We start from the raw sequence: 27156 nt of genomic DNA, 5'->3' as shown, positions 1-27156 counted from the left end.
ACTCAGATGTCAAGCTGTATCTACCAAACACATGATCAACTTTTGACATTATTATTATTATTATTATTATTATTATTATTATTATTATTCGAAAATAGTGATTTAAAACCTAAAAAATATTCATGAAACCAACCTCAGTTCAGCATCTATAAATCTTAGAAACCTAACATGAAAAACACTGAACGACCTTCCTTTCGTTGCTAAGGTGCTGACGTACATGAGGGGGACGGGATTTATTCTGCCTACTTCACGCAGTTTTCCGGCAACGGTCGCTACAGTCTCTCCGCTGTTGTCTCCACGACCAACCTTACGGCTAAGTTGTTGGGTAAACTTACATGGCGTTAAACTTCGATTTATAAAGTTTATCATCTAATGAGAAAAAGAGGGGATTATCTTCACAGATTCTTCATGTTGCTCTTTTTGGTACACTACATTTATGAAAGATTTATTGTTGTTCTTGATAAAGACAAACCTCTTCTTTGAGGATTTGAACTGCTGACCCGTGATTTGAAAGCTCAACACTATATCCACTAATCTACAGAGAGATTGAATTGGATTGGTTAATGGATTGTCCTGGCAAATCACAGGCTAGTGGTTGAAATCCCAAAAAAAGACATTAGTCTTCGTCATCTATTTCCAGGTGAGATTTCTAAGTGGGCTCACTGTAACAAAAAAGTTTTTAGCGTACCCATTCATTAATCAAATGTTGTCAATAAATCAAACACGGAAATAAATAAACACAGTATCTGGTAAGACACTAAGATAAATTTGCAAACAACGATTTTGAATTTTATTTTCACGTATGTTCTACGAATGTCCTGATCACAATTTACTAGCGTTGTGTCTCTCTTTCCAACAACTAATACCAGAAAATCCCTTTTCCTAAAAGGCAGAAACACAGAAAGCTTAACCATAAAACCAGAGCTTCCTGGAAGCAACGCCATCCGGGTCATGGAGATGCCCGTACCCGAGAATACCCTGCCAATGCCTGCTGATTCAGTCTTCCACGTCAAGGATCTGGACCCACCGACATCTAGTGAAGGTGAAGGCAGAAGTAACAAGGACCTTAACAAAGTTTCAGTGGAGCCCTTCACTAGGTTCACGTCTGGTGGAATCTTCAAGGTGAGTTGGTGGTTCTCAGGTGATGATATGAGTCCATCAAGACTGGTCCCGGTAGGAGAATGCATTTCAATCTGAACACTGTTATGTACTTTAATTTAAATCAAGCTGTGCTTAACCTGTTATCGGTCTATGATGAAAATAGCTTCTTCAAGCGACAAAGTTCGATTATCCCTATTGTACTAAGACTGGTGAACCCACTTAAACTTTGCCTTCCTTTGGGGGTTCCAGGGGCTGTCTGAAATCTTGGTCTTGACATGACGCCACCCAAGCAAAGTTTGGTCACAGCTGTGTGGAGATTGTCAGAGGCTTGTGATCTGTCTAGGGAAGTAAAGCATACTCTGCATTATAAAGGGGAATATGTCTTCTGGAAACTAGAGAGAAATTATGACGGTTTATGTTAGATTAAACTCGTTTCCATGTAATAAACATTGAAAATATTATTATATATGACACCTAATAATACTAAGGATAGATGACAAAGATGATACTGAAGTAAACAAGGCTGAATGCACATCTGAAAATCTAATTAACAACGCTGATAAATGATTAAGGCCTCATGTTCAGATAGCAGTAAAATGAAATGCAACACGACAAAGTAAGCTAGCAAAAGAAAAAGTAAAAAGAAGCATAAATACAAAGAGAACAATAAAAAGACAATCTCAACAGACTCATGTGTTAATTCTAAACTTCCTTTATCAGGTCAACAACTTCCAACCCGGTGACTTGCAACCTCCCGGGAGGGTCACAGATCTAAAAGTGTTGTCCATCTCTCTCTACGAAGCCACGGTGAAGCTGAGGTGGACAAGTCCTGGCGATGATCTGTATCATGGGAAAGGTTAGTGACTTGTAGTCTCCTCTTTAGCAAGTTCGTTAACAGGCTAAATATTCAAACTATCATATTTAGTATCTTTTTGAGAAGAAAAACATCGTCACTAGAGAACAACACGATTTGGTATCAGTTACAGATATCCTAAGAAGTGAATACGTTATTGGATGCTATAGTTGATGACTGTCCCATAATTGCCTGACACTTGTCTGTAACCATTAATATTAATTCATTTCATCAGTCTGTAACAGGTACGAATAATGATTTCCATCTGTGTGACCATGCCTTAGGAATACGTGAAAATGACAAGAAATTACCTTTTTGAGAAGTACTGCACTGATGTCTACAGAGCTGTTGTAAAGATTGCCCGAATTTCGGTGAATATTATTGTCGGTTTCATTTCATCTTGGGGAAAAACAGACACGGGAAAACCTGGGAACATATAGACATACTGAGATGTAAGACACCTCCGAAAAAGGATGGATCAAGATATACGACGAAAATAAGCAAGAGATTAGGGAAGAAACCCTAGCGAAAGAGCTTGCGAAACTCCGGAAGAAAATATACCAAAAAGAAGAAAACAAAATAAGAGAGATATGGAAAGGGAGCAAAAAAAAAAAAAAAAAAAAAAGAGCTGTATAAACACGACATGGAAGAAGTGATGAAAAGACCAATGGCAGAATTAGGACAGCATACGACATACCATGCATCGTTAAGAGAACACATGGATGGAGTGTATGATCTAACAAAGACAGAAATTTAACCTATGGAAGAAGCAAAAAATCAACTTGAGAAAATGAAATCAAATAAAGCATCAGGGCCAGACGGAATGAAACAAGTTCTGTTCGAACTGTTCTTACAAAGCACCAACCTTAAAAGAGTATTGGCAGAATGTTTAAACAACATACTTAAAGGCAGGAAGACACAGAACAGCTGGTTTGTTTAAGTCAAAAACAACACTTACTGTACACCCAAGAAACAACACCCCACAGTCAAAGATCTTAGACCATTTGCATTAACTAATGTGTCATATAAAATTTTCGTGGGGATCCTGAAAACCAAAATAGAAAAGCACATTAGAAATATAGGGAAAACACATGAACTGCGATCAGGCTTTACTACTCGAAGAAGAAGAATTGATAATTTGTATATCTTAGAATATTGCATACAGGAAACGTACAGAAGAAAAGACCCGCTATTTGTAGCATCAATAGACTTCCAAAAAGCATTTGACTCAGTTAACAGAAAAAAGCTCATAGGGGTCATGATGAAATATAGGCTACATGCAGTGGTAATAAGTGCAGTAGCAAAGATATATACAAATGACATAATAACAAGTCTGTCTATGCCGCAACAATGCACAACAAAAAGAGCTGAATGCAACAAATGGAAGAAGGTAGGGGTGCAATGGCTCAACCATACTCTTCCTACAGATAACTTACTTGATAATCGAAAAATTAGAAAGTACAACGAAAGGTTTCAGAAATGAAGTTATAAAGATAGTGGCAATATTATATGCAGACGACGGATTAGTCCTAGGGCACACCCTCCAAGAAATAACGAAAGCAATACAAACCTTATGGAAATAGCAAGCTAATGTGGCCTGATTATAAACAAAGACAAAAGCAATATATTAATATTCAACGACTGGTATAGTATTGACGATGCAGAAAATATACAGCACATAGAAGGAATAAAAATAGTTAAGCAGATTAAGATACCTGGGTGTAACGATCAGCAACATGAAAGACAGAAACTTCAGAGAACAGATAAAAAAGGCACAAATTAAAGCAAAGCAGAAAAAGGCAAATATGGCTAATGCAGTTATCAGTAAAAGCTGTAGCAGGGTGAAAATAGGAAAACTGTATTGGAAAGGATTAGCGATCCCATCCTTCATGTATGCCATGGAAATCATGAAACTTGACAAGAAAACCATAAATAAACTAAAAAAAAAAAAAAAGTAGACAATCAAGTATATAGAAGAATCATGACAGCACCAAGATACACAGCAAGTTGTGCGTTAAGATCCGAAATAAGAAACTTTTCCTGCCACTCGAGAAATATGAAGAATAAACTATTCTGTCTGAAACACACACTTGAGAGTATTGGAAATAGGCTCCTACATGAGATAACTATGGATCAATATGAAAACAAGAAAACCCCTTGGATTCTGCAAGTGAAAGAGTATATGAAAGAATTAAACATAAACTTAAGTAAAACTAAATCGCTTAAAGGTAAGCAGCTAAAAGAAATAATAAATAACGGGGACAAAAAAGCATGGGAGAGATAAATGAATGACAATGCAACATTAAGAATCTACAGAAAATATAAAGAAAACATAAGAGAAGAAACCTGGTATGATAACAGAGAAAAACAATGCTGATCAGTAGGGCTAGACTAGGCACACTTGAATTAAAAGACAGGAATATGCCAAAGGGGAAGATACAAAATGTTTGTGCTGTGAGGAAAAACTGAAAACTTAGAACATTTCTTACTCTACTACCCAGCATATAATGAGATTAGAAGCAGATACACTTTTGTACAGCAGAGATATCAGAAAAATAATGAAGAATTGAAAGCTAATATACGTTTATTTACAGATCTGCTGAAGGGGAAATTGAAAATAGGAAAGAATTTATAAAATAATTATGGGTTTACACAGAAAAACTTAAATACAAAGAAGGAATAAAACAAGCAAGGGAGCAGTTTCATAGGAAAATTACTTCTAGTACTACTACTACTACTACTAACACCAAATTAGGTTTTGGGCTGAAATCAATGTTTCCGATACCGTTGACTTTGTGTGACAAAGATGGAAAATGTTTCTTCAGTAATACAGTACATCTGAATGCCTATATATACAAACAACCCTCACACCTTATTATTTAGGTCATAAACATGCCAATTTATGTCTATATGACAATACAAGCACATGAATTAAGAGCTTGTAACAAACAGTCTGTCGAAGTCAAACGCAAACGAACGATGGACTTTAAACAATTATTTTTTATATATCTCATTGTAGGTAAATAAAAAGACATCTGGCTATACGAGTGCGAATAAGATGTAATCATTTCTTGACCGCAGATTACATGCTTAGGTTAATATTCGAAATGAGTAAGAAATGTCTGGGAGGCTATCTATGGCCTTGGGGAGGTGAATGGAACAGCCACTGCTGTATTGGCTAGAAGGCGGGAAATTTCAGTTATAACCTGGCATGATAGAAATGGTAATGAGGTTTTATTTCCAGAATTTTCTGCATATTTAAATGTTTTTTCTTAAGCATACAAATTAGTGTGATAGCTCAGTTCTTAGAAAATTTCGGGACTATTTGGCTAAATAACTTATCCAGTAAAAGTTTAAAATTCTATTCAGTTCCCGTCATCCTTAGTGTTGATGACATACGTACGGCATAAAAGGCTTGCCTTGGCATACAATTTTTCCATTGCTGGACATAGGAACGATATTTAAATAGAATGAAAAAATAAAGTTTACAATAAAAAAAAGTAATTTTGACTGAAATGGAATTAATGTGTGCTTAAAAGATGACCAGTAAAATAAAATACCTGGCGAATCAGTTGTATACTGTAAGCCTAGCTTCATTGGTCCATGCGTCATGTTTTAGCGGTAAACAATATCAAATGTTATTTGTCAGTTTACAGACGTAGATATTACTTTGGTATCGTAATAAAGTTATTTTTATATACATGCAATGAAACTGTACTTGGAATAAAGTTTGAAAGATAAGAAAATCTTGTGATTTTGACAGTTTTTGAGTGTGGTCTGTGATATACTAATGAGATAAATCAATTAGTGACAGCTTATCGTTCGTTTGTGTGATCTAAGATAGAACAGACAGAATGTAGAATTTAGGCTAAAGTCCAAGCACTGGGACCTATGAGGTCATTCAGCGCTGAAACGAAATTTGACAGTAAAACGGACTGAAAGGTGTAACAGGAGGAAAACCTCGCAGTTGCACTGTGAATAAAGTGTTAAGAGAGGGTGGAAAGTAAGAAGGAAGAAAGAATACAAACGGAGGTTAAAAGTTAAGTATACCTTAGGAAGACCACTGAGCTGTTTAACAGTGTACTGCAGGGCTGGTCGAAGGCATTACCCTTATTTTACGTGGTTGTTGGAACCAATTGGTTGATACAATCTTGTCTTTCGTGTGCTTGTGCTGGTATAGTATGATTACAAATCGACAAGTTTATTATTCATATCAGATGGGGCGAGATTTCTTTGTTTGTATTAACATTCAAATACGGGTTATTGGAGAAATAGTTTGATAATTATACAATCTTGTCTTTCGAAAACGTTGACTTGTGCTGGTATATCATGAATACAAATCGACGAGTTTATTATTCATATCAGATGGGGCGAGATTTCTTTGTCTGTATAAACATTCAAATACGTTACTGGAGTTTACCTGTCAGTTCACTTGTGATAGTTCGACGGATTAGCATCCACATGGGACTGTCAACTCGAGTCATCGTCTTTAGTTCTCGCTTTGCCTTCGTCGTGTGCAACACTATATGGCACCGATGGAAACTCCCCTGACTGATGAAATGGAGCTATATAAGCTAGCTACTGCGGTAATTCACTTAATAGCAGGAACGAAGCAAAAGAGGTAACATAGCATGGTCTAAATATCGCCTATTAAAGAGAGATGTCTGTTTGGTTCCCAGCCTGGTAATAATCATTTGTGGGCACTACATAAAAAGAGGCTTTATTCTGCGAACTTGCGGGAGTGTAAATTACAGTTTTAGAATAGACAGCATACAAATACTGATTTCGTAAATGATTCATAGGTATCCTACTTTACAAGTTTCACTTAACATCCCCCTTCTTAAGAAAAAGATATCAAACAACAAGACAAAACTTTAAGAACATAATCAGCACATCAGGGTACTTGCAGGCAGGTACATCACTAGGTATATAGGCTAGGTAAGTAGGCTGGGCAAAATTAGAATTTCTTCAGCAATCAAGACTTGGTAGCCTAAATTACCTCGGTACCAAAGACTGGCGACATCAGGAACTAAGCTTACCATCATAACCAGAGAGAACCATAACCAGGTTATCATCAGTTAGCTCGATAGTTAGCGTTGGAGTCAGCCTGACTAGCAATAGGCTATACTCTCAGTATCAGCTGGTGAGCGAAGACATGACAGCCAAATTTAGAGTAACTTACAGTTCTTAGCCTTTATTCCCACGTAAGTGCCACCATGTTTGGTTCCCAGCCTGGTAATAATCATTTGTGGGCACTACATAAAAAGAAATGTCACATCTTGACACGAGGCTTTATTCTGTAAACTTGCAGGAGTGTAAATTACAGTTCTAGAATGGACAGCATACAAATACTGCTTTCGTATAATGAATATGATTCATAGATATCATACTTACAAGTTTCACTGAACAATGTCTATTCTCATACAATATTAATGAGTAACTTTAATTTAGGACTGGGGTGTTGGTTCAGTTATTCATGAAATGAACCGTGAAGCCTACTTTCACTGGTAACAACTTTCATAAAAAGGCAGGACACTGGCCTAGGCATATACCAAATTGTCTGTATCACATTGAAATATTTTTCTTATTTTTCATTACATGATTTGGACTCAGAACGACTTACAAATAGTGCTGCAGGGTCTAACAATGGAATGAATTAGGCCTGTACATAGTCTATTCATAGCGTGGTCCGAGCGGCTGAAATCCTGCCCAGGCGAACTGCCATAAAATCGTTGCTTACCCGTCCACACATGCAATCACCTGTCATTCTACTGGAAGAACTTTCGGTAATTCCATCAGTTCATACGTTCTGGTGAGTGGACTGCCTCCGCCCATAAACTGTCGTCTACACGTAAGTTTTAACGCAAAGATTCGATGAACTGACAGGTAAACCTGATCGTGATTACCCGGCCAAATGAAAATTTACCGATTCATGCAGTTCTTAAGACTCCTTTCCACAGGACCGCTGTAATTACCCAAATTTTAGCGAGATTTATTAAAGTTTGTTAATTTTCGAAAGCGAGAAATTCGAACCATGCCAATGCACGTGGTCAAGGATAGATTTACATGCTTAACGTTACTCAAAACAGAATCATTTGCTAACCATGCCATGAGTTTCAGGGACAAGACCACACGGGGATGAGGGACAGATTTAAAGAATTGGTAAAGTGAAATAAGCTGGGAGGCAGAAAGACTAGAACAGCGGGCAGACTCAGTAGCTCGAGAGACGATCCACTGTTTTTAGGACACACATCGCTATAAAAAAAAAAAATAAAAAATGAGCCGAAGTTTCTTCGGCGCAGTCGAGTTTTCTGTACATCTTATAACCAACAGGCCACCGAAAATAGATCCAACTTCCGGTGGTCACGGTATAATACTGTATGAGCCGCGGCCCATGAAAATTTAACCACGGCACGGTGGTGATCCTGGCCTATATCGTTGCCAGACGTACGACTATGGTTAACTTTAACCTTAGATAAAATAAAAACTACTAAAGTTAGAGGACTGCAATTTGGAGGGTGGATGATCAATTTACTCATTTGCAACACTTTAGCATTAGTGGTTTTTAAGATCTGAGTGTGGACAGAAAAGTGCGGACGGACAGACAAAGCCGGCACAATAGTTTTCTTTTCAAAAAACTAAAAGTCGGTGTCAGCTGATCTGTCATCGAAATATTGTCTTCATTTAACATATTGTCATGGCAATGTTGCTGATGATATCGACTGCTCATTGGCTTAATTCTATCTTGTTCGAATGTAACCAAATAGAATCGGATTCCTGCCAAAGCATTTATTTATAATTATGTAAGACAGGATTATACAAAAGATGCAAAAATAACTTTAATAATAAATAAAACTGTTTGATGAGTTACTACAAATATTCCCGGACCATAACTATATAAACAAGTAAAAAATACGCTAACGTTTCTTCGGCACAATCAAGTTTTCTGTACTGCCGCTACAGCGTATAATCAAGGCCACCGAAAATAGATCTATCTTTCGGTGGTCTAGGTATAATGCGTTCTGATCCGCGGCCCATGAAACTTTAACAACGTCTCTGTGGTGGCCTGTCCTATATCTTTGTCAGAAGCACGATCATGGCTAACTTTAACCTTAAATAGAATAAAAACAACTGAGGCTAGAAGGCTGCAACTTGGTATGCTTGATGACTGGAGGGTGGATGATCAACATAGAAATTTGCTCCCTCTGGCCTCAGTAGTTTTTAAAATCTGAGGGTGGACAGAAAAAGTGCGGACAGAAGAAAGTGTGGATGGACAGACAAAGCCGGCACAACAGTTTTACAGAAAACTAAAATTTTAAAGAAAACTAAAATTACCAGGACCCACCAGTAGTGGGTCCTGTTCAAACAACCAGACAAGGAGACGGCCCGCGGGAAAGATCTAACTTGACATTCGGATACAGAGAATCGGCTGAAACTGAATTACTAATGCTTTTATCCCAATGTGGCAGTCTGCACTAACTGATTGTAATATATATATATATATATATATATATATATATATATATATATATATATATATATATATATATATATATATATATATATATATATATATATATATATATATATATATATATATATATATATATAAATCATATACATATGCATGCATACTTTAAAATGGATGAAACTATTGTAACTACGAAGTGACCTGACTGCACAGCATTTCTCTAATAGCGATTGTTATAAGCATTTTATACCTGACTGCCTGTATAAAAAGAAATAGTACTACAGAATCAAGTCCACACTAGGAAACATCGTTTGTAAACAGTTTGCAAACTGCTTGGAAACTGTTTACAAACAATGTTTTCTGTCCAGACCCCAGTTGTCGCAGGATGCCTGTTGGTGCAGTAGCCTCTGTATTTAACTTGGTAGTTTTAATGCACTCGAGGAGGGATAAGAGAAAGAAAAAGAGATCGATGAGCAATTTTTTAGAAAAAAGGAATGTGTCATGCTGACCTGCTCTGGCGGAATTGAAAATAGATGGAACAGGTTTTAACAATTTCGTTCGAATGTCTGCTACTGAATTTGAAATACTTTTACGGATGTATAAGTGTATATATGTATATATATATATAAATTTATATATGTGTGTATGTATATGCATTTATATATACACAAACATATATACACACACATATATAAACGTACATAATCATACATTTGTATATACATAATACAGTATGTATATGTATATATATATATATATATATAAATATATATATATATATATATATATATATATCTTGTGGGACTTGTTCAGTAAGATCTGCCAGCAGGAGAAGATACCTGACGCCTGAAACAGCCTGCTAGTCCCCATTTACAAAGAAAAGGGGACATCCAAACGCCAACTATCAGGGCATAAAGCTGATGGCACATACCATGAAAATCTATGAAAGAATAATAGAGGCAAGGCTAAGGGATGAAACATCTATAAGTGACGAACAGTTTGGGTTAATGCCAGGAAAAGGGACAACAGATGCCATCTTTGTATTTGACAAGTAATGGAAAAATATAGAGAAGAAGGAAAGGAACTACATATTGTATTTATAGATCTTGAGAAAGCATATGATTTTAGTGTGGAGGTGCATGAGGAAAAAGGTGTCTCAGAAAAATATGTGAGGATTGTAGATGATATGTAGAGAAGAAGCAACAACACAGGTAAGAGATGGGAACAACAGACAAGTTTGAGTTGGAAGGTTTGCCATGAGTTATTTTTGATAAATGGATGTGATAAGTGAAAGATCAGGTGCCTTGAGTGTACTCTTTGCAGATGACATAAGGAAGTGCATTGGAGGACAGAGGCCTAAAGATAAGCAGAGAAAAACTGAATATATGTGGATGAATGGAGGAGACCAAGAGGGAAGCATTTAGAGCAGGCAGAAGTAAAAAGAGCTACATCCTTTAAGTACCTTGGGTCGTGTGTCACTGATTGTGGAGGGATGGAGGAAGTGAATCACAGAATACAATTTTTGCAGTTGGAGGAAAACATCAAGTGTGTTATGTGACAAAAGATTTAATGTAAAGATGAAGGGAAAAATGTACAAGAGCATTGTCAGACCTGCGTTGATGTATAGTTGCGAAACATGGCCTATGAAGAAAGCACAAGAGAGAAAGATGGAAGTGGCAGAAATGAGAATGCTGCGTTGGATGTGCGGAGTGACAAGAAGAGACAGGATAAGGAATGACTTCATAAGAGGGATTTAGTTACAGAAATATCAAAGAAGCTGCAACAGAGACGATTACAATGGTTTGGACATGTTATGAGAGAAAGAGGAGGATTCTGTATGTAAAAGAACCATGAATATGGAAATGCCTGGAACAAGGAGGAGAGGTAGACCAAGAATGAGATGGAGAGACACAGTTAACAGGGACATGCAGGAGAAGAACGTGAGTTAAATGGTGCATGATCGCAGAAGATGGAGAAGACTAATAACAAACAGCGACCCCATATAAAGATGGGAAAAGCTGAAGATATATATATATATATATATATATATATATATATATATATATATATATATATATATATATATATATATATATATATATACATACATTATACATGTGTATATATACATATACACAAAAACACTAAATGTTTTCCATTCTGGATAGAAAACAACTATACGGTAAAAAGTGTCTGCAAACATTTCGTAAACTTTGTTTCAAACCATGTTGCCTGGTGTGGACAGGCCTTTACGATTTCTAAGAAGCATACATCCCGTCCGTGCTACCCTTGTCTAACATATACCCGTTTCAGTTACGTCTTTTGCTTCATAAGTTTTTCTGTAATTGATAATAGTCATTGTGTCGTGAATAATAATAATAAAAAAAACAGGGCTAACTCGATCAGAACTCACAAAATTCCTTGCTGGTCCAAATTTTCCATACTTGCAATTGTCTTTCTTTCATGCTGATCTCAATAATAATTTTTCTTATATTGGTTGTTTTAAGAAATTAAGTAGAAATCTTGCCATAAGAATAAAGCGAGTTAAACCTATAGTGCCCTGGGAGGGGAGGGGAGGGTAACGCTAAAAAAGCTCCAAAATTTTGTCGAGAGAACATTAGGGAATTGGCTATTAACAAAGTCAAACAGTATTTTATGGAAACCATGTGTATCTCGATGCATAAAATATTGCAAAAAGACTGATTAAAATGAAAAATGGCGTATTATCAATGCACTTATCCTATGTGAGACTAATGAAGTTAAACATTCAAAATGCGCTCTCAGTTTTCCCAGTGATGCTGAAGAGAACACTTTATCTCTAACGGTTTTTTTTTTTTATAGATAGGTTTCTACCTTTTCTCACATATACCAGTTTCTTGACTATCAATCCAGAAAACCTTATATGCATCGTTGGGCTCTGACTCCGAGTACCGTATCGTCTATATTTTTGTTGAAAATGATAGTCATTTTGAGTGGGCAAGGCTGGTGTGAGGTTAAAACCATAGAGCGTCAATAACATGGAGTGACGACCTGAAGTCCCAGTCCAGCATAACAGTACTGCATTGTAGATAAAAACAATATCAACATTTTGCTTTTTTTCCCCTCTCATTTTATTATTATACGACTGTTATATTTCACAAATAAGTTAATCATTACTGTGCAATATATTTCGAAATATTATTATTCTAAGATCTGTTGTAGGTGAAGTAAAAAATTTTGCAGTTTTTTGTATGTTTCAAATATAGGGTGTCCCAAAATAATGTATACACTTTTTGAATCATTATAATTTTTTCAATTTATGTATTTTGACTTGTAAATAAGATTGATACAAGAGAAAGAATACACATTTGAAGAATTTGAGAGTAAAATATACAAAAAATAGCAAATTAACTTTTATAAGATAAAAGCTACTCGGAGCAATGGCAGAATGCTCATATAATGATGATTTCACATCAAGTGCTCAAACTGGTTGCCGTTCTGTTCAATACACTTTTCATATCTTGAAAAAATGGACCTACAAACGTCCAGCAACATTTCCTCTGGTATTTGAGCACATTCTTCTTCAATTGCTACTCTCATTTCAACAACTGTTTCAGGTTTTCTGCTGTAAACTTTGTCTTTTAGAAACCCCCACAAAAAGAAATCCACGGGTGTCAAATCTGGTGATCTAGGTGGGTATTCAACTGTCCCTCTTTTTCCAATCCATCTGTTTTGCATATTTTCATCCAGATAAGTTCTCACATCACGGTGAAAGTGGGGAGGTGCACCATGTTGCTGGAAGTAGAACTCAGCACCTCCAAATTGTTCTCGGAGGTGCGGCATAACAAATTCTTGTGACCATGTGGAGATAGTGTAACCCTGTAACTGTGCTTTCGAAAAAGAACGGTCCGATAAGCCCTCTGGCTGATAGTCCACACCATGCAGTCATTCCAGGCAAATTCAAGTGACGTTCCACTGCAACATGAGGATTGATTTTCCAGTGCCCAGTAACTGCAATTATGCCGATTTGTTGAGCCATTCAATTTAAATGTCGCTTCGTCATTCCAGATGATTTTATGAGGAAATTCATTATCACCTGCACATCAAGCCAGGTACCACTCACAAAATTCAACCCTTCGATCAGAATCATCTTCATTGAGAGCATGAACAAGTGCTGGAATAAAACTCTTCCATTGAGCACGCTTCAAAATGCGATGAACGCTAGATTTTGGAATACCTGTTTCACGTGAAATTTGGCGAACTAATTTTCTCGGAGAATTCTGAACATTAACAATAACTTTTTGCTCTCCTGTTGGGCTTGTCGATGATCTGTGTCGACCAGAATGGCCCTTTCTCATACACAGGATGCTTCCATGCTCCTCAAAGTTAGCTGAGATGCGTAAAATAGTGACACGTGATGGCGCGTTTCTGTGGAACTCTCTTGTGAAGCGTCTTTGTACTTCAGCTTTATTCTCGTATTTCCAGAATGTTTTTAAAATAAATTTTTTGTGCTGGAATGTCAATTGAGTATCCTCCATCATCAACGGTTAGTCAGATCTGAAATAGAAAAAACGTATTATTAACTATTAATATTCGAAGAGTGTATACATTATTTTAGGACACCCAAAGGAAATGCTCTTTTCGATGAGCATTAACTGATGAAAGGATAGGGTATACTATTTTAATGTTCCAATTTTTATATGACAAGTACTGGATTTCGTCAATTAATCAAAAGTTTGAAAAAAGGCGGAGCTTAGTCCTATATTACGGTGCTTCAAGACAATGGGAAAGCCATTATTTCTCTCTCTCTCTCTCTCTCTCTCTCTCTCTCTCTCTCTCTCTCTCTCTCTCTCTCTCTCTCTCTCTTGCTAGCGGATCCAGAAAAATTTCATGGGGGTCACCAATTTTCATATTAGACACATATATACTCTATATATATATATATATATATATATATATATATATATATATATATATATATATATATATATATATATATATATACACACACACTATTTAAGCAGATATTATGAAATGGGCAGCAATCGAACTGTTCTATCAGGAAATACCGAATCCATTATTACTATCGTTAAGATTATTATTATTTTTTTCTCAAAATTTTATCATTTCTATATTAGTTTTTTCCCATTTTCATATCTCATTTACGTTATTATTATCTAAATCTTCAATATAATATATTTTTGTCATTATTTTTCATGAGAGGGGCAATTGCCCATGTGGCTACCCCCTGGATCCGTTAGTGCTGTCTCTCTCTCTCTCTCTCTCTCTCTCTCTCTCTCTCTCTCTCTCTCTCTCTCTCTCTCTCTCTCTCCTCATTGCATTTGTTTGTTTTTTCTCTCTCTCGTCTCTGATAAGCATTCGTTTGTTATTCTCTCACGCAAGGCCTAGTGTGTCAATGAATGTTAATTTGTCCGGGACAGATGATTTGAAAAGACATAGTTCCCTCTTTAAACCTTCCTGAAAGCGTCTCTCAAATTTTTCAGCTACGTCATCAGGCACAAATCATTAAATCTTCCATAAAGGTTCCTTATAGGTTCTTTTAAACTTGTCTTCATGAAAGAATTCTTTCTCTCCTACCACAGCGAGTGTGGTTGATCTGCGATACCACGACACAGCAAAAATTTACTATGACTTCGGCATCGGTCACAGGATCAACCAGACGCACTTGTTACAGGGAAATCTCAAGCCACTGGACGCTGGGGCGCCCCATGTTCTCACTGTTCAGGTGATGTTCAAGGCTATTTTTGTATTTTTTGAATACTGCTCTATTTGCTAGGTAACTAAAGTTCTTTTTAAGACTTTTCCTTCTTTTTATGTCAATAATATTTTAAGTTTTTTAAACATATATTTTTCCTAGATTTGTATTCCACCTAGGCTCATCTTGTAAAAACTTTCTCGCGTACTCTGGTGTTACTTTTTTTTCTTTACAGTTTAGCCATTCCTTTCTCTTTAATGGACTTTTTATGGGTTTCTCTGACTTTTGTGTCTTTTTATCCACTCAGTCAGTTGCACATCTCACTCACAACACATTTTATAACAGCAATTTGAAATTTCCCCTTCAATATTCACTCGTCAAATCTTTCATATCTTTTCATTTAAACTAATAAAGGTTGATTTCTAAATTTAACTTCTTGAAAGACACTCAGCGGAATTCTATATTTTTATTTTAAAGATTATTTTAGTTATCACAGTCATAACTACTGTTAGTTTAAAACACACGAAGCTATTCTATCTAGCGCAAAATTATCCTGGAAGACTAAATGTAGACAAAATTATCAGTGCTTGATCATTTGCTATGCTAATCAGCTGATTTACAGTAATGTGTATCTGTCTAGGAAGATAGATAGATATTACTATTAAACTCTTTAACCAGTGGCAAATACGATAGCACTAGTAATGACAACCCGCTCTTATTAAATTCCAGATGCTTGAGAGGAGTCTAGAAGACCTTGAAAACCACGCCTTCTTCTTCTGCGTCCGCGCAAGAGATGAGGTCGGGAACTTGGGCAATATTTCTAATGTTGCTAGAGCCTATTTCCCCTTCAGAGAATATGCGAGAAACATAAAGGTAAAGGAATTGCCGTTGGCTTTGTATGCTCTTAAAATTCTGTTGAATAGATCTGTGGGCTGAATTTAAAGTTTACAGCAGTAGAAGTAGCGTCAACTAGAAAACTGTCTTCCCCTTGGCAATATAGTCTCGTTGCTCCTTTCAAGAGATTTGTTTGTTGAGTTTAACATGCGTAGTAGTATTAGTAGTAGTACTAGTAATAGCAACTAGTGATTCATCTTCCCCAGTTGTATTATGGTTATTACTTTGAGTGATGGCAACACCAAGTAGTAGAAGCTGCCAAAACATCATTCCTAGTACTATTATTTCTTCGGTATATATACTGCTGCCAATAATGGCGGCAGTATCTATACCGAAAAAATGTAGGACAACACTGAAATCCGTTCGCCTCAGATTTTTCCAGTCGGAACCATATGAATTGAATAAAGAAGATTCACAAACATTTTTGCTTTACAGGAGGAGCAAAGAGAGAACGCAATGGCGGGTCTTGTGGTAATCATAGTCATCGTGATCATGATCGTGGCCATTGCGGCTTTCATCGCCATTGTCAAACTCCTGCACTTTCGAAACAAGAAGAAGAAACGAACACAGGAACTCAATGAGAGTGGTTATCGATACTACAGTTAGCGACAAATAACTTTTTTATAGTTTTTTCAAGTGGGTGTATATAATTCATGAATTCAGAAAAGATTTTTCGTGTTTGTCAAACCTTACTTCAGGTGAAGATTTTTTTTGATATTTATATATATATATATATATATATATTTATATATATATATATATATATATATATATATATATATATATATATATATATATATATATATATATATATATATATATATATATATATATATATATATATATATATATATATATATATATATATATATGTGTGTGTGTGTGTGTGTGTGTGTGTATAATATCAAATAAAAGGGTAGAAAGTTATAGCTCTATTTCAGAGACTGTCTGTTCCCTCACCAGGCATGTCATGATTGAGATAAGAGTTACAGAGCAGTGGTATTTACACCAGTGAAGGAATATTCCAGAAGCCCGCCGCTACGTCGCTCCTGCTGACAGCTTCTCCTTAATCTTCTTAACTGCTTGTTGGAGGAAGATCTGAATCCCAGGCTCCTTTTGAGAGGTTCATCATATTTCCTTGATTAAACAAAGAAATACAGTGAATCTCTCAAAAGGAGCCTGGGATTCAGATCTGATAGATAAAGTCTTCTCCAACCAGCTGTCATTTCATTCGTCACCTGCATTTTGGTCTTTTTATGGGCTCCTTTTATTAGATGGATTTCTGTTTTAACAAAAAAGATTTCATATATATATATATATATATATATATATATATATATATATATATATATATATATATATATATATATATATATATATATATATATATATATATATATATATATATATATACACAGTATTTATATATGTGTCCACCATTTTATCCTATGGTTTTTCAGCATGTATGCGCTCTTGTTTACCCGTGTCTGAATCTCACTGAATTTTAGGCTAAGAGTGTGTGAATGTTGTAACAAAATATATGTCCTTTCTCTCCTAAAACTCTGAATGGTTATACACAATTTATTATTATGCATACCTCTGCGTTAAGGAGTGTTTCATGATACTTGCAGTTCTTCCTGTGGACACGTTCTGTGAACTAATTTCATGAAATATTTATCATTTTACGAAGTCTTTTTCTCTTATTAGACGACTTTCAAACAAATCTATATTGTGTAGTGTTCTGTAGCTCTTTTGGGGGTTATGAAGGTCGATGGAGGTGATTAGCTTTAATCTTTGATTAGTACTCTTTTGATCATTTTAATTTAAGCAATATGAATTATAACTTATGACTTATTTATTACATAAGAAGTTCCTATTACGTTATGGTGCTAGCTATTACCTAAGTATGTGCTGAGCTTTGCCTCTGAATGAATGTGACTGGTATAATATTATAATACAATAAACGCCAAGTTCAAGGGTTCGTTTTATTTTCCTCTTCTATTCGCACTGAAGCACGGATTCTACACCACAGGATTACATGATATTACAGAACTGGAAATGGCGATGTTATCGGTGGATTGAACATGGGATTCATACATGAACCACGCGGTCTCAAAAATAATCTTTGAGCCATCTGCCAGTCCCTTACATTTATGAATGAACAGGAGTAACAGGAATCAATGCAAAATAACACTGCTTAGTTGTTCTGGCGAGTCCTTTACTTATTTTCTTGTTGGGAATAAACCACAACTTGCAAGAAAGGAAAATTAATAAAGAGATGCAGTCTGACTGCATGAAAATCTCAGAAAGTTAGAAAGAGACAAACGATTGCTATGGCCTTCGATGCATATGCACAAACCATCTATGAAACGTTAAAGAAATTATCAGAAAATATTGCTTTTAGGTTTTGTCTGTCTGTCCGTTTTTCTGATGATTTTGGCTGCTATAAACAATTCAAGGCTCTTATCAGTCTTTTGCACACACCATACTACCTTTCTTGCTTTACCCCTTCTGTTACATCTTTTCTCATCCTGCCGTCATCTATCATACCTATTAACATTCCATTTACCCTAAACCTTAATCTTGTTCACGTCTAATCTAAATTTTCCTCTGAAGCACATTCAAACTTTTTCACTCGTCTCTGTAAACTGTTTTACTCTTCCCTAATCAGTATTGTATTGATCTGTAAACATTTGTCTCAGGCTAATTTTCACACCAGACTAGCCGCTCTCCCACCTATAAATTGTAACACATGCTTCACTTTCATTGTTAAAATGTTTTATCACTTTTAGAAAATAACTTTTTCATGCCATGCATCCTTAACGCTATACATCGCCTCTATATATACCTCTCAGAAAGATTGCCTAAAAGCTGTTGATTTTCAAATTATCAGCGACTATTTCGTATTGGTTCACGTCTCATACCATTTGTGCCTAGCTGCTGCTAGCCATCGTCAATTATCTACTAGGCACATAATCCATTGCTTCAGCGAAAAAATATTTTATTTATTAATTAAAATCGCTGTTAAGCTAAATTTTTCATGTCTGTCCCGTCTGGGAAAGACGTAAAATCCATGGAGTACATAATTACGGATAAAAAAATATCTATTTTAATATAGCCAAAAAAATTATAATAATAACAAAATTAGATCATTTATGATATTTTTATTATTAAAAATACATTATTGTTTCTTAGAGTTAAAGTATTTATGATATAAATAAGGATTTTTCTCCGTACTTATTCATTGGATGTTTGTTTCTGTTTACGCGGTTTTAAGGCAACTCGTCTAGATCAAGGATAAATTCAGAGTTTTCCTTGTATTTACGTAATTTCTCTGTGACAGTAAGATGATATTAGACTGACCTCTGTTTTAGAATAAATTGCGAAGATGAAAGACAAGTAAGTCAGTCCAGAGGTTCTCTTTTCGTTTAACTATGACATGTCAGGACGGAGCAGCCTGAGCTGAATGGTTAGAAGTCCTTCGTTTTGACCATGTCACCCAGAGGCCACAGCAGTTACTGCTTTCGTTTCGTTCAGCTGTGTGATAGGATTCTGGTGCCATTTAATTTCATACCTTGTGAATCCTTCAGGCTTGGGATGGCCAAACTAAGGGGTTTGTTGCAAAGGTTATCCTACCGGTAGAGTTAGTTTTGGGTCGGGGACAGGCTAGGCTGGGCTAAATTGCCCGTTTTATCAACCCGATTTATGGTTGCTGATTCCAAGGATACAGTTATGGCCATACAGTTCCCTGTCTAATGTTAACTGTACATTACTCAGTAAAAATGGGGTTACTTTCTGTAAGCCTGGCTAGTTAGGCTAGGTTAGGTTGTCCAGGTATTGTAGATAACACGAACCAATCAATTAGCTCATGACTCTCTTTCATGGAACCATTATAAGTATGTTAAATATACTGTACATGGGTTTATCACCCATCAGCCATCTCTTCACAGCTTTTCAGGCCGTTTGACTGCCTTTTCTTTATGTTTTTGTTTACCCTATTTTTGTCGTTTGTTGTGTATTATATTTAGGTTACTGCCTTTTGTTTATGTTTTTACAGTCATCCTGGGAAAAGTTCGTTTCCGGTCCGAACCCAAATTTCACATGACAAACATATTTTTTCAAATGTTTTCTTGCTGTTTTCAATTGTCCCATTCAAGATTTCAACCGGAAATCATTCGTTGTCAAGTTTCCAAACCTCTCACATCTCAAGTATATACAGAGTACTTGGCGGTGTAAGAAAAGTACAGAAAACAAATGAATTCTGGCTCAAATCTAAAATGGAATGATTGAAAATGCCAAGAAAGCATAGAAAAAGTATGTTTGCCATGCACAGATCAAAGTAGGCTAACACGTAGGCTTAGGCACTTGCAGAACATCCAATAGCAGGTAAAATTTTACAAGTTGCCAATAAAAAATAACACCACTGTCGTAACCGAGGGGTGGTCACTGGTTACAATTTTGCTGTGTTAGCTATGGGGGCGTTTGTTATTGTCTTACCTTTTAAGTCGTAATTTGATGAACTCTTTTGAAAACTGTGGGTTACAATTTCACATCGTGTGCATTATGTTTTTGCGAGCCACTCACATATAATAAAACTAACTTCCATGGAGGAAAATGAATTCCTTCAAGATAGGTTCCCTTAAAGTCACTAACAGTATAGCCACAAACCTTTCGTTTTTTCAGTCTTGGGAGACAAACACTACTATTACAGCTCCACAATTCTTACCTTATCTTAAAGTATAGGGCTTGGAACACTTCGGGCAAGTAACAGAAATTGGAAGAACTCTGTGACTTAAAAAAGTTAAGGTTGCGTCATATTGTTTGAAAAATGTCTTGATGCACAGATACTGTGAAAATTCACAACCATTACATTGTGCGAAAGATACGAATTACAAACATTTTGCAGCATATCAGTCGTGGGTGAAATTTGAAATAATCAACGGAAAATTATTAGGCTAGTGAAATAAATGACTTGTTTTCATGGGTTCTGAAATAAGATCCGAATGAAAACCGGTTTGTTATTGGGTGATTTCAGTCGTATTCAAAAAGAGGCCTAGTTACAAGGAATTAACGTTTCATCTTGGCTGATCTGATGGGCTGTGCCAATAATTTCAAATTCTGTGTCTACAGAACGCCCACGCAAATGACGTTCGCCAGTCACATCAAAACGGTGTGACGTAATGTAGTTAAGTGGGTGAAATTCATGGGCATGTGCATGGCTGGCGGCTGCATATGTACAAACGCACACACGGGAGCTCAAGAAGTCATGGGTAACATGAAATTGAAACTTAGAAAAAATTGTCAATTATTTACATAAATTTTATTTTTTATTGTGATAAATATTAGTTTGCGAGAATTATGTATTTAGAGTGTTTTTTTTTCTTTTTTTAATGCAGATTCGAAAGGTATTATAAAAAATTGAGTAAGGCTGTTCGGACCGAAAACGAACATTAACCGTCATCCCCAAGGTCCTGGTACCAAACACGGTGCCCACAATGCACACAAATGGTAGTTACTGAACCAGAGAGGCGCGGCAGTATTCTTCAGTTTTACTTAAAGGAGCACTTAGCCTAGGCTGTTTTCACAAATATAGACAAGGCTTATGAAATAAATAGGCCTAATTGGCATGCATGTCATATTTTCGGGAGCAATAATTATGTCATTTGTAGTCAAAACTAAATGCTCTTTGCTGCTGGTTGCATAAAAGCTGATTTGTTCCTTTACATTAGGGATTACTTTCAGGCGTAGGCTGGAAACGGCCGTTGAACTTCAAACAAGGTGGTTAGGCAGTTAACTACTGTCTGGGAGGCGGGGGTACTGCCTGCCCGGATGTAAACATTCCAATTTGCTTTTGCGGTTGTGGAATGTGGACGTTGTTTCTTCGCTCTCTGCTTGACTGCCTTTTTTCAACCTTTTTGGTGGGAAAATTCCTTGTTTTCTTTCTATCATGAATGTTAATAAACCTTTTAAAACCTCCTATCCCCAGCATATGTGTCCTGGGGTTGGAGGCAAGAAATGTAACACCTTTAGGTCTAGCGTTGACACGGACCCACATGCCCTCTGCCCATCTTGCAGGGGGCGTGTGTGTTCGCGCGACGCACCTTGTAGCGAGTGTTGTTCTTGGTCTCCCGAGCAATGGAAGAGGTTCGAGGGGAGATTTTTTTCCCCCAGAACGAGCAGAAACTTCCTGCTGCCTCCTGGGTTCCTGGCCCCGCTCTCACAACCGGGGCCTTCCTACATGGTTACATCAACAGTGCCGTATGTGACTGTTCCCACCCCTGTTGCTGACCCTGGCTCTATGATGACAATGAGTCTGGCTCCTCGCTTCCCTGTCTCTCAGCCTGGGGCAACGTCTGACACGCTCCCCATACCTTCGACGCTGGCTTGGCCCAGCCTGGCTACTCGTGCGCCACCCGTGCCTTCATTCCCGGCCCCGCCCCGTATGTTCCTGGCTGCCACGCGGATGTTCCCTCCCCGGTAACTGCTTGCCCGAGCACCACGTACGCTGCCCGGGTTGCACTTGCTGCTGTGGACCCCCCGGCTGCTCCTGCTTCATCGGCTGCTCCTGCATGGTTTGGGGACTTAACTATGATCCTGAGGAAGATGACAAAGAGGAAGTCAAAGAAGAGATCAAGAAAGGTGTCGTCGTGTTCGTCTTTGTCTTCGTCATCATCATCGTTTTCGTCTGCTACCTCTCCCCTCCTAAGAAGTCTCGCACCGAGACTTGTAAGGGACTACCTCCTTCCACAGGGAAGGCAGTGGGATCTCTCGCTGACTCTTCCTGATCCACGGATCAGGGAACCGCTGCTCTGGCCCCTGGGTCAGTCGCATTAGGAGCCAAGGGCGTGCAGACCATGGTCCGCACTCCCCCTGCTGTGCCTAAGAAACCTGCTTCTAAGGCCAGCAGGTCCACGTCGGACACTCGTGTGCGAGTCGCTCTGAGTACCCGGGTTTCCAAGGAGACCCAGGTACCCCAGGCTGATACGGGAGAAACTTCTCGCCATACAGACCCGGGCGTGGGGCGAGAGAAAGAGTCCAGGCATGCAGGTGCCCCGACTCTTCCTGCTGGTACCCCTGTGAGTGCCAAGCCAGGTTCACAGGAAAGTGCTTCGGTCCCTCAGGTCCGAACGCCTGGAGAAGCAGAGAAGAGATCCCCTGCTCAGTCTTCCCGAGAGGCTACTGCCTCGAAGAAGACTGGGGTGCGTCTAGAGGACAGCGTGGGCATGCGCCAGCCAGCCGCGCACTCGACTCCTCCCAGTCCCCGGCTGCATCCACGCAGCCAGCCTGGCTCTGGGGAGGCGAGCGCACAGCTCAGCTCGTGCAAGCCACTCCACTCTCCTCGGGAGACTGCTTCGCCTATGCAAAAGCACTCTCCTTGATCCGGGCTGCTGTCACCACTGCGGGTTGGTGATCGCTCCCGGCCCGCTGCCCCTGTTGGTTCTGCCAGCAAGGCCAGTCGGAGTGCCCAATCCTCCTCGCCTGTATCTACCTCTTGGGCTCCTTCCAAGAGGCACGAGTCGGACAGGAAGAATTCTGGCAAGTTTTCTCCCCAGAGTTCTACCTCTGGGGCGTATGTACCTGGCTCGGTCCTTGGCTCGACCAGGTCTTACGCCCGCATGGTGCAGGAAGGATCATGGGGGTCTGCCGAGGTTCTCCCTCCTGCAGGGAGAGTAGATCAGGAGGACTGCACTCTGGAAGGACTTGAGGGTCCTCTTCCCCAGGGTGTGGACACCCCCGAGATACAGAGGGCGTTTGCAGAGGGTATTGTGTTGATTCGTCAGCACAATGACCTTGGGGAAGGGACCACGGCCTCAACTGTGGATCGTCTGTCGTGCCTCGAATCCTTTTGGGGACCCAAGAAGGAACCTAAGGCTTCGGTGGGGCTGCCATGGTCCACGCTTGCTGAAGGGGTCCTCGACCAAGTGAATAGTCTTGTGTCTGGGCAAGACAATTCACTTAGATCGAACTGCTCGGATAAGCTTCTTCCCCCCCCTCTGCCTCGCCAGAAGCGCTTCTACACTCCAGTGGACAGGGCATTGCCTACTAAACAGGTTGACCCGGACCTGACACGTCTGGATCCAGGTCTTACGTTGCAGCAGCTTACTGCAGAAAGCATCTCCCTCTCTCAGCAAGAAGCTGCAACCCTGGAAGCCACCACCATGGCGGCCTTCCAGGCAGTCTCCTGGCTCAATCTGTGGTCCTTCACAGTATCGAAGGTAGCTGCTTCCTTGGGTGTTATCGTGCCTGGGGAGGACTCCGCCTTTGGGAGACTGTGCCAGTCTGGAGGTAGGGCCATCTCCTACCTCGCCCACCAGACGGCAAACCTGTGGGCAAACCTGGTCCTGAAGCGGAGAGATGCTGTTCTCTCTCGCTTCTCCAGGTCTGTAGGACCCGAGTCAGCAATGAACCTAAGGAATGGACTGTGCTGGGGTCCGCCTCACTCTTCCCTAGGGAGTTGGTGGACGCCGCGGTAGACAAGCAACGGGCCGATGACAGCGACTGGCTTGTCCACCAGTCAGTGGTCAAGACCCACTGCAGCCAGGCCCTCGGGCCAGGCTGGCACTTCCTCGGCCCCTAAGAAGTCCCAGTCTTCAAAGGGGTCCCGTGGAAACACCCAGCCTTCTTCGTCCTCTAGAAAGGGTGGTCCTTCCCGCCCCTTTCAGCCCACTTTCCAATCCAGTAAAGGGGGCAAGGGGAAGAAGAAGGGGGAAATTGCTTGGAAGGCTGCCATGGCAGTGGTTCAGGGTTGCAAAGCTGCTGAAGGTGGGGGTGGTGCCTGTCCAGCCATTGGGCAACATGGCAGAGACACGGAGCCGAGACCTGGATAGTGGATGTCCTTCAGGAGGGATATCTACTACCCTTCGAGCCTCAGCCTCCCCTCACCTACACTCCGGTCCATCTCAGTACGTACGTCCAAGGATCCCCGAAGGACACTGCACTACAGCAAGAAGTGCAAGCCATGCTGAGCAGGGGTGCTGTGGAAGTTGTGTCGGATCAGTCTCCAGGCTTTTACAGCCGTATCTTTCTCGTAGAGAAAGCCTCGGGGATGGAGACCGGTCATAGACCACTCTCCCTTGAACCATTTCGTTCGCCAGACTTGGTTCACGATGGAAACAGCGTAATCTGTGCTTGCTTCCATCAGGGAGAACGACTTCATGCTTACGGTGGACTTGAAGGATGCATATTTTCAAATACCCATTCATCCGTCCTCTCGCAAGTACGTCCGCTTTGTCCTTGGGGAGATGGTCTTCCAATTCAGGGCACTTTGTTTCGGGCTCTCGACCGGTCCCCAAGTGTTCACGAGAGTCTTCTCTCTCGTGTCAGCTTGGGCCCACTCGCACGGGATATGTCTACTGAGGTATCTCAACGATTGGCTGGTCCTGGCGTGCTCCCGCTCGCAGTTGCTACAGGACAGGGATTGGCTTCTCGAGTTTTGTCGCTGATCTTGGGATCGTGGTGAATCTCGAGAAGTCAGATCTCATCCCCAAGCAGAGGATAAAGTACCTGGGCATGCTGATAGACTTGGTGGCAGCGAAAGTCTTTCCCTCAGACTTGTATCAGCAGGTTCAGGCAGGCAGCACAGCTGTTCCTGTCATGACAGGAGCAGCCAGCCCGGCAATGACAAGTTGTCATCGGTCACCTGTCGTCACTGGAGAAGCTAGTACCTCATGGGTGTCTTCACCTGCGGTCTCTACAGTGGAGACTAAAGGAGTATTGGTCCCAGTCCTGAGACCCCCAGTCCTTCCTCATTCCTCTTTCCGAGGAGGTGAGGGAGGACCTTCGCTGGTGGATGGATGACAGGAACCTCTTGACAGGAGTATCCCTGCATACTCCCTCTCCAGACATGCTGCTGTTCTCAGATGCATTGACCGAGGGATGGGGCGCATACCTGGAGGAGTTGCTGACTTCGGGAGTGTGGCACTGAGACAACAAGTGCCTTCACATCAACATCCTGGAACTCAAGGCAGCCTTCCTGGCTCTCCAAGAGTTCCAGGATCGAGTGATGGAACACTCTGTGGTACTGATGAGCGACAATACCTCGGTAATGGCGTACGTCAACAAGTAGGGGTGGGTGTCTAGTATCCCTCCCGCTCCACCAGTTGACAATGCAGGTGCACGAATGGGCTGTGACTCACTCGGTAGAGCTGTCAGCCAGGTATATTCCAGGCAAGAGGAATGCCGTGGCAGACAAGCTCAGCCGCCAGAATCAAGTGGTAGGAACCGAATGGTCCCTCCACTCGGAAGTGACAGAAAGGCTATTCGACGTGTTGGGGGCATCCAGCCATTGACCTGTTCACCACCTTGCACAACAGAAAACTCCAGGTCTTCTGTTCGGTCGTGCCGGACCCATGGGCTGCTGTGGAGGACACGTTCCAGCACCCGTAGGACAACCTCGACGTGTACACCTTTCCTCCATTCTGTCTGATTCGCTGAGTGATCAGCCGAGTGATGATCACTCCAAATCTCAGGATGATTCTGGTGGCACCCAAATGGCCACAGACCATTTGGTATCCGGACCTGCTAGCTCTCCTCTCCGAGGCTCTGAGAGAGATCCCCCACTGGCCCAACCTGCTGTGTCAACCCCATGTAGAGCGGTACCACCAGGCAGTGCAGTCCCTGTGTCTTCACGGCTAGAGGTTATCCACCATCTCTTGCGAGCGAGAGGCTTTTCGCGTCGCGCAGGTACAGAGATGGCAGGATACCTCAGACGATCCTCCACATTGGTAAACCAGGGAAAGTGGTCCGTCTTCTGTGGTTGGTGTCGTCAAAGGGGTGTCTCTCCGGTCGGAGCTACTATTCAGCAGGTCGCTGACTTCCTCGTCTTCTTTCGCCAAGAAAAGCTTCTCTCTGTTTCAGCTGTGAAAGGCTACCACGCCGCACTCGGCCTAGTCTTATGGCTGAAAGGAGTAGACATCTCTTCTTCCTTCAAGATCTCTCGACTAATGAGAAGCTTCCAAAGGTCTTGCCCACCCAGGGATCTCAGGCCCCCCCTGCGTGGGATGTGAGTCTCGTTCTAAGGAGCCTGACTTGTGCACCGTACGAGCCTTTACGAGAGTCGTCAGACAGGGATCTGACCCTCAAGACTGTCTTCCTGCTGGCCCTGGCATTGGCGAAGATAGTTGGCGAACTACACTGACTTTC

The 27156-nt window shown here is 40.0% G+C and overlaps 2 protein-coding genes across 7 annotated transcripts in view; both read left to right on the top strand.

The window, feature by feature from the left end:
- The window catches only part of LOC136828432 (calcium-activated chloride channel regulator 1-like), a 114008-nt gene extending 97289 nt beyond the window's left edge, over positions 1-16719 (top strand). For all 4 annotated transcript variants that reach the window (XM_067086482.1, XM_067086481.1, XM_067086484.1 and 1 more), the window contains 6 exons: positions 206-325; positions 890-1122; positions 1822-1957; positions 15008-15150; positions 15850-15993; positions 16450-16719. In XM_067086482.1, coding sequence (XP_066942583.1) covers positions 206-325; positions 890-1122; positions 1822-1957; positions 15008-15150; positions 15850-15993; positions 16450-16620 — 947 coding nt within the window. In that variant the 3' untranslated portion in view covers positions 16621-16719. The remainder of the gene's footprint in view (positions 1-205; positions 326-889; positions 1123-1821; positions 1958-15007; positions 15151-15849; positions 15994-16449) is intronic.
- Positions 16720-19247: 2528 nt separating this feature from the next.
- Positions 19248-27156, top strand: part of LOC136828427 (ubiquitin carboxyl-terminal hydrolase 48-like) — a 487389-nt gene continuing 479480 nt past the window's right edge. For all 3 annotated transcript variants that reach the window (XM_067086475.1, XM_067086474.1, XM_067086476.1), the window contains exon 1: positions 19248-19413. In XM_067086475.1, the coding sequence (XP_066942576.1) occupies positions 19403-19413 (11 nt within the window). In that variant the 5' untranslated portion in view covers positions 19248-19402. The remainder of the gene's footprint in view (positions 19414-27156) is intronic.

This window comes from Macrobrachium rosenbergii, chromosome 42 (assembly GCF_040412425.1).
Source record: "Macrobrachium rosenbergii isolate ZJJX-2024 chromosome 42, ASM4041242v1, whole genome shotgun sequence".
Lineage (NCBI taxonomy): Eukaryota > Metazoa > Arthropoda > Malacostraca > Decapoda > Palaemonidae > Macrobrachium > Macrobrachium rosenbergii.
This window is presented reverse-complemented; position numbering and strand designations above follow the sequence as displayed.